This window comes from Octopus sinensis, linkage group LG18 (genome assembly GCF_006345805.1).
Source record: "Octopus sinensis linkage group LG18, ASM634580v1, whole genome shotgun sequence".
In the NCBI taxonomy this organism is placed as follows: domain Eukaryota; kingdom Metazoa; phylum Mollusca; class Cephalopoda; order Octopoda; family Octopodidae; genus Octopus; species Octopus sinensis.
This window is the reverse complement of record NC_043014.1, coordinates 4,930,370-4,939,079: the sequence shown is the minus strand read 5'-3', so window position 1 is coordinate 4,939,079 and position 8,710 is coordinate 4,930,370. Positions and strand designations below refer to the sequence as shown.

Below are 8,710 nucleotides of genomic sequence, written 5' to 3'. Positions count from 1 at the left end.
GGGTATTAGCGCGCGTCTACGATGAGTCTACGATTTTAAAAAAATTTACCATCATATTTTTCCATTTTAATGCATTTTTTTCGCTTTTATATAAGGGAAGTAACTCTCTAAAAATATATACGATGTGTCAACGATTTAAAAAAAATTTACCTTAATTTTTTTTCAATTTTTAATGCATTTTTTTTGCTATTTTTTGGCTATAACTCTCTAACAATGCTTATATAGTTATTTCCCTTACAACCCGAGCAACGCCGGGCGATACTGCTAGTATATATATATATACATATATATATATATATATATATATATATATATATATATATATATATATTCAACGATATAAGGAATGGTCATAATAGGACATTCGAATTACTAGAAAGAGCAGCCCAACTGAAACTGCTAAATACCCTAATATTTATTAATTAATGATTTTTTGGCTAATTTTGAAATTAAATCAGCAGTTTATATTTGCTGCTGAGAAGACATCGCGATTGCGGTAGAATTTTGAAAATTTAGAGCATATGGACTGGAGGCTTCTTTACCATCGCCTCGTGGACATATACTCATCATAGGCTTCTCTGCTGACGAGGCACGCCAGATGTAAATATATTTAATTTAATTAATTTGTTTACAAAGTTTGCAGAAACTATGCATAGTACAGAGATGAAAGGGGTAAACGTTTTTATTTACCTTTCTATTTCAGAATTACAACTAATTAAAGGTTTGAGTTTGGCTGCTCTTTCTAGTGAGTCGAATGTCCTATTATGGCCATTCCGTATATTGTTGAATGTATAGTATATAGTCTTTGACTATCTTTCCTTTCTCACTAGACCGCTGGTAGCAGAGAATTTTTTGTAGAATTTTTTGCTACCCTTATATTTATTTATATATATATATATATATATATATATATGTAGAAATATGTGTGTATATATATATATGTGTGTGTGTGTGTGTGTGTGTCTGTGTACGAGCAGACATACCCGGCATTGCTGGGGATTCAAATGGCAAAGTTGGTATATAATATATTCCAGTCATTTTGAAACATGTGATATGGGAAAGTGCAACATTGACAACAAAACATTTGTAGAGTAAATGCTGGGCTAATTCGACTAAGCAACATGCTATGCGTCCGTCTGGAGTGTTTCAGGCCCTAACCTGTCATGCAAAATTGGAGGTGGGGTTTGTGTGATTTTTGAACGCACCAAAAAGCTGTCAGTGGATATACTCTCCTTTTAGCAGTGTGCGCTGTGTCTAACACGATACATCATCGGAAATTTTGACACCTCACGTCTGGTTTGTTGTCCTACATCACTCATAGAGTAAATTTTGATGAACTGTGGTTGTTCATTCGCCGGTACCAGAGAACCAATGAGAGGATACACTTGCCCTTGAACTTTGACGTCGGCGTAAATTCATGTTTATCTATCTTCTTAGATTCACCAAACGATGTCATTTGAAATGCAGAGTTGATATTGTTCAGAAAATCCTTTGACTTGATGGAAGCGCCTTCTAGAAGATTTCTAAGGGGTTGAGATGGTAGTGTTGTCAATGATACCTGTCCGAATATGTTGTCATCTATTGCATTGTTTTAAGTTCTAAACGATAATAAATACCCTGAAGTTCTATTTACATGATGCTATTTCTATTTTTTCACAGAACCGTTTCATCTCAAAGAAATCTCTCGACGATAAACCTGATGACACACCAAGTAAGAACTAATTTTATAGCTAAAGTCTTTTACCCGTGTCTCCTTAACTAATGATTTATAATTTTAGCAACTTTGAATTAGTTCCACATTACTATCCATATTTCCACAATAATATATACTGAGGCACTTGCCTGAATTCATTTTAAAATATATAATACATTACAATAATTTCCTAAATAAAATGTTACTCTAATATACTATGCCATTTATTGAGTGTATATGAGTATATATGCAGCGCTACGTCGAGAATTGTACCAAGCCCTTTTCATCTGAGAATCAAATGCCCGAGCTGTCGCTTCACTGCGTTTATATCTACAATTCAGCATTCTGTCCACTCTTGTGCTTCCAATAATTCGTGAATAGAAACCCGAAATAATTATGTTCCACTTTCCTACAAAGTCGGTATTTGTCAACCCTGCCTTGGTGTACCCGGCAGCCAATCCATTCAATGCACGTTGTTGGTGACAATCAGATGAATCACGTAGCAGCACGTCGACTACAAATAACAGTCGACCGATCACGTAGAGATGAATTAGGAATCCTCTACCACAATGGCTGCGCATATTTAACCAGATCACAAAAAAGAATGTGAGATGGGGCACTAACAATGCACACTTCAACTAAGTGAAACATTCACGTTGAAAACTTTCGACTTTTACATAAATACAATCATTTGAACATCCATATAAGTACTTTATGGCAACCAGTATTTGCCCATTAAACTCACCTTCATGGTAAACCATCCGCAACATGCCCCACGGCACGTGATCTTGTGCCTTTTCTTGGTTTACAGCGTATAAACCTTGGAAATATTTCAGTGTTTGCTGGAAGATCTGTCTTTGAACGATTATCTGGTCGGGTGTACTGCGTCCCGGACAGTAATCTTCGGCGCGACAATTTCCCTACATATCTTTTCCTGACATCTAGTGTAGACTTTTCTATAATTAGAACACAATCTTTGGTCTCTGTTTGAAAAAATTGTGATTGTCACCCCATATTACCATTGCCTTGGTGTGTTTTCCACAGGTCCCATCCACCTAGCATACATTGGTCACTCAGAGAATACCATTTGTATTTAAGGTTTCTAAAATATCAAGCCGAACGTCCTTATCATCAGCAGCTTTACCACTTTGAAGTGAATTTAGCTCAAATAAGCGTTCAACCGAAGAAGAACCTGCCGAATAAAATAATACAATCACGAATCCATTTCGATGTCCAGCTTCATTCAGGATGGTCACTCTCAATTTGGATGCAAAAGTCTCCACAATTTTATATCTGATCCCAGCATCCACAGTGGCTTCCAACTGTAGTCTGTAGGTCGCACTGGACTTACCAATTTCCAGTGTTCGGCAGACTGTAGGCATTCTCAGGTTTTCAGACATTTAGGTAGTGACGAGTTGACAACTCCGCCACTTCCTTTTACCCGAACGTTCAGCAAAGAGTGAAAGATGACCGAAATCTATCACAAACCTCTGTCACCAAGTATTTCTATATAAGGTACCCTTATAAATATCCCTGTCTTCAAATAATATCTATACCAGAGAGAGGAGAGTGTGTATCCTGCACTGAAGGCTGCTATGACCTCTCCATTAAGTTCACTGACGACATTCCTTCCAATCAATCCTTCTCACGGTTATCAGTGCCAAGGTGTGCACTGAAGTCTCCTTGCAGGACAAATGACTTTACCCCAAATATATCTAATTCTGAGTGTGTATTTGCTAAGAAAGGATTCGTATTTGAGCTCGCTGTTTGCTGCATATACTTACAGCAGCCAAAGTGGCCCTTCATATTCAGCCTTATTTTCAAGAGGTGAACCCTCACACCTAGTAAGTTTCATTCCATAATACTATCCGAATGCTGGGAATTGAGTGTATCCTAATCCCACCTGTGCTGACATTGTTGGCACCACAGTTGCGTAGTGGAGTTTCAAGCCTATATCCAAGAGTACGCTATCGGAGAAACGAAATTTTGTAGAGGAGACTCCGATCATATCTTACAGGCAGATTATATCTAACAATTTTGTCTTTTTAATTCTCAATTATTAAGGGTTGTTCCCTTCTTGATCTGCTTTGTTGTCCTGAGACCGTCAATTTTGTGCTCTCAACCCACGCACCCCAGATCAATTTGCAGGCTTCTTGCTGGTTGCACCGGTATTGGGTGGGGTGTGCTATACATTTATCGACAAATGATGCGGTATTGTTGTTATTTTCATATTGTAGTTATGATGGCCTTATTTGCGCCGAGCTCCAAACTGATATTTGTAATTGACCGATGAATATTCGCACCTGGCGAATATTTTATCATTATTCTATTGAGTTTTATCATTATTCTATTGAGAAGTATATATACTCATACCCAAGTTTACTCATACCCCAAGTTTACGAGATTAATCTCTCAAATCTTTGACATCAACGTCAACAACAGGCTCAACAGACAAATGTCTTTTTTCTTTCTTTACAATTTATTCTTATTATTTACATCTTTCGTTCTGACTTTCATTCATTCACTCGTTCTTTCTTAAATTCTATATTTCTCTCTTCTCCATCAATTCCTTCCCATCCAACAACCTACTTTGTAAATGATCCCCCAATTCTTTCTTTTAAACTAAATTATTTCATTTTAATTTCGCAGAACCCGGTCTCGGATCATTGTATACCCGGTGGGGCAGAACAACTTGTCCTCCTTATTCAAAACTTGTATATGACGGTTAGTATACTTTATATTTCTCACCTCTCATTCTCTTTTTGTCTTTCTCTTGTTCTCTTTTTATACCTCTTATTCTCTCTTTTTGTTGCCTCTCTTTCTCTCTCACCCTCTCTCTCACGCACATGCACACACACTCACCATTTGTCGGGTTGTTTCACATATACTTTCTCAATTCCTCTTATGATATGTCACGTTTCAAACGTCTATACCTGTAGACTATACAGACACTACACAAGACTGCTTACTCCTTTGTAGGTATTTGGTCAAATCAGAATATTATATGTTGTCTACTACGGAACATGTGAAAAGGATGTTGTCTAACCACAGAATATAGATATCTCTACGTTAAATTACAGACAGGGGCTGGACTGAAAACCACCATGGCGATCAAGAAGTTCAGGCTGATCAGCTTTGGATTGTAGATATCAAATACCGAGGCTGCTAACTGGTGATCAATTGTACTGGCTACGGATGGTAGTATTGTACGTGAGTGACCAGAGCTGAATAGTGGCCACTTGACTATCATTAACTAGAGTGCCCAGTGATCGTAGGTGTGGGCTAAATTGGAAAGAGACTATTAGAATTGATGACAGTGACTGTAAACGATTAATGAAATGAACGCACAATGTAGAATGAGGACTGGACAAGCCACATACTGTAACTGATGGAAAAAGCTAAGGACTGTATTCATTAAGTAAAATATAGAGAGACTAAATATTAGTGAGAGAACACAACAGAGTACAGAATGCACTTCTATTCTTCTCCGCCTCACCGAAATCGTCCTATCGCTAAAACCTTGTTCTTTTCATGCACCACATCACCTCATTAATTATCCAGTATATCTTTGTAAGGTAATTCCGAAACTTCCAATTCAAAACTGCTGCTACAAACCCCGCTTCGGCAATGAACCTCACATTTCCTAAAAATGTTCTGAATCTGCTCTCTATAAACCCTACACGTATCCTTTATCGGTAGCCCACTCCGACGTCCATTCATCTTAAGCACTACGCCATCACTGAAACTCACAATCTTTCCTCCCACCTCGTTTCTGTGTATTGCATGAAAAAAAGTCTGTGTGATCATAACGTCTATGTAAGCCTGATTCCTCCGAGTCTAAACGAGAGGTTTAGCCACTGACTCTCGTATGATCGACTAAACAACATTTCATCGACGGTTACCCACCACTTCTCTGCATCTCGTCGTCTCCCCTATTGTCCTACTCAAACCACCAACAATTTCCACCACCCAAAATATCCCCGTTCACACGTGAACATCTTTTCCATTTCGGATAAACACGTGTGCATGCGTTAAAAAATCTTACTTATTCTCCATCTGGTGACATCCACCGAAAAACACCTACCCCATGCATGCACACATAATAATCCACGTCGTAACCACAAATAGGTACCCGTATACACAAAACATATATATATATATAAATGGAGTTGTATGAAACAATCGTACCGCATTATCTCTGGATATCCTTGTTGCTTATTACGATATATATATATATATATATATATATATATATATATATATATATGATGAGAAGGCAAATGCACAGCTACGATCTCATACATACCTCAACACACTGCTTACACTCATATAAACACTAACATATACACCACAATTCCTTCACACGCGAGTAAACATGACTTCTTTTAAATGAAAAATTGTAATGAATGTTTCCGTTATTTCATATATAATTTTGCTTAATATCTTTTTTACTTGATTTGTTCTTACCAATTCTAGGTGTGGTTGGTGGACTACATTTTAACCATCCTGGTGGCGGAAGTAATCTCTTGTGCCTACCTAACGACCCCATTTGGGCCAATTATACGACAGAAGTTGAAAAAGGTGGTTACATTTATGGTAGTGAATATCAATTAGATTTATACCCAACAAATAAACTCTTTTCTTTTGCTAACGCTGAATCAATTCATCAACACAACGTTCCGTGCGCTGTCTGTTTGACACGACAACCTGCTGTTGTTATGATGTTACCAGCCAGGACAAAGTGTTACGCTGGTTGGACAGCTGAGTATTCGGGATATTTGATGAGCGAGTATTATAATGCAAAGGGCAGACATGATTATGTGTGTGTGGATTATGCACCAGAAGCTGATCCAGCGGGTTACAGAAACGAAGATGGAGCTCTACTGTATTTCGTTCAGGCTGCTTGTGGTTCATTGCCATGTCCACCGTATGTCAATGGTCGAGAATTAACCTGCGTTGTGTGCAGTAAATACTGAATAGAATTTACATTCGTTTCTATATGAAAATTTATGTCGGCGAATCATAAAATATAATATAATAAAGCAACATATACGTTTCTTGTAATTGTGTTGCGCAGTATTGTATCCGACTAATATATGTCGTTTAATAAATTGCTGCTACAAGTTTTCAGAAAATATTCAAAACGAAACAACAGAGACGTCATAGAATGTGACAAATAGCTTAACAAAACGATGTAATCCTCAGGGAATGATTCTAGAATACATTGTATGAGGTTCAGTTTATCAAATTTCAAAGTTGAAATAAAATAATGATTCGTTTAAATGTGTGTTGTATTCCGTCTTAAAATGAAAACAATCCCCAAATGAAACACCTCCGTACAAATATATCACCATTTCATGATCAATCTTCAGAAAACAAGATAAAAGCTTATAACGAACGTCACTAAATCAAGATGGTTTAATAAAAAAAATACTCCCATACGTATTATTGTAACTACAATCGAAGCGATGGAATCTCTGCAATCCAATCGCGGATAATACCTAATAAAGGATATTTGATATCCAGTGAAGAAATACCAAAAAATGTTGACTACCTAAGTACTTGTCAGGTTACTAACACATTGAAATTTTCACGAAACACTATTGAAAAGGGTACACACGCAGCCTCTCATCGTTCCTTGAAAACGAAATGCAAATTGACAAATGAATAAATGGAAACATTCAACATGGCGTTTCCAGTGAACAGTATTAGCGCTCAGTATTAGGCATAAGCAATTTTCAGGTTCGTTAAAATGTGCTAATGGCATATTTCAAACACTAAACGCAAAAAGCTGCAAAAACAGCATATCAGTCCAGTGCTGCTCCCTATCGGGTGCCAGTTCAACCGTTATCAAAAGATAAGTGCCCGCATTTTCCCACGTATTTGTGCGTGTGAGTGTGTGTGTCAGTGTGTTTGTATGTGTGTGTGTGTGTGTGTGTGTGTGTGTGTGTGTGTGTGCGCGTGTGTGTCAGTGTGTGTGTGTGTCAGTGTGTTTGTGTGTGTGTGTGCATGTGTCAGTGTTTGTGTGTATGTGTTTGTCTGTGTGTGTGCGTGTGTCAGTACGTGCGTGTGTGTGTATATCAGTGTGTGTGTGTGTGTCAGTGTGTGTGTGTGAATGTGTGTGTGTGGGTGGGTGGGTGTGTCACTGCGTGTGTAACAGTGTGTGTGTGTGGGTATGCGTGTGTCAGTGTGTGTGTGTGTGAATGTGTGTGTGTGTGTCACTGTGTGTGTATCAGTGTGTGTGTGTCAGTGTGTGTGTTTGTGTAGGTGTGTGTGTCAGTTGTTTGAGTGTGTTTGTTTGTGTGTGTGTGTGAGTATGTGTGTGTTTGTATGTCACTCTGTGTGTGTGTGTGTGTGTTCGTGTGTCAATGTGTGTGGGTCACTATGTGTGTGTCAGTGTGTGTGAGTGTGGTGTCAGTGTGTGTGTATGTGTGTATGTCAGTGTGTGTGCGTGTTTGTATGTGTGTATGTCAGTGTGTGTGCGTGTTTGTATGTGTGTGTGTGTCAGTGGGTGTGTTTGTGTAGGTGTGTGTGTCAGTGTGTGCGTGTGTGTTTGTGTCATTGTGTGTGTGTGTATCAGTGTGTGTGTGGGTGTGTGTGTGTGTGTCAGTATGTGAGTGTGTATGTGTGTGTGTGTATGACAATGTGTGTGTGAGTGTGTGTGAGGATGTGTGTCAGTGTGTGTGTGTGTGTTTGTCAGTGTGTGTGTTTGTATGTGTGTTTGTCAGTGTGTTTGTGTGTCAGTGTGTTTGTGTGTCAGTGTGTGAGTGTCAGTGTGTTTGTGTGTATGTCAGTGTGTCTGTGTGTGTGTCAGTGTGTGTGTGTGTGTATGTATGTAAGTGTGTGCGTGTGTATATGTGCCAGTGTGTGTGTCAGTGTGTGTGTCAGTGTGTGTGTGTGTGTGAGTGTGTGTGCCTTTGTGTGTGTGTATTTGTCGGTTGAACGAAATACTTCCCACACTGAATATTAAAACAGTTTCCCAAGAATAACAAATAAAATTAAATAACAACATTAGTA

At 38.3% G+C, this 8,710-nt stretch overlaps 1 protein-coding gene across 1 annotated transcript; it reads left to right on the top strand.

The window, feature by feature from the left end:
* The first annotated feature begins 2,159 nt into the window (after positions 1–2,159).
* LOC118767021 (short-chain collagen C4-like) lies at positions 2,160–6,757 on the top strand. Its single transcript, XM_036510927.1, has 3 exons — positions 2,160–2,232; positions 4,385–4,417; positions 6,170–6,757. Exons 1-3 carry the CDS (start codon positions 2,160–2,162, stop codon positions 6,667–6,669), a joined length of 606 nt encoding a protein of 201 aa, XP_036366820.1. The 3' UTR covers positions 6,670–6,757.
* Positions 6,758–8,710: the final 1,953 nt, after the last annotated feature.

Excerpts from the sequence above, each read along its gene's own strand:
- LOC118767021 (XM_036510927.1), top strand. The coding sequence starts at position 2,160 with ATGCACGTTGTTGGTGACAATCAGATGAATCACGTAGCAGCACGTCGA. Across the intron at positions 2,233-4,384 it reads AATAACAGTCGACCGATCAC|CTTGTCCTCCTTATTCAAAA; the intron begins GTAGAGATGAAT and ends GGGGCAGAACAA. Across the intron at positions 4,418-6,169 it reads TTCAAAACTTGTATATGACG|GTGTGGTTGGTGGACTACAT; the intron begins GTTAGTATACTT and ends TACCAATTCTAG.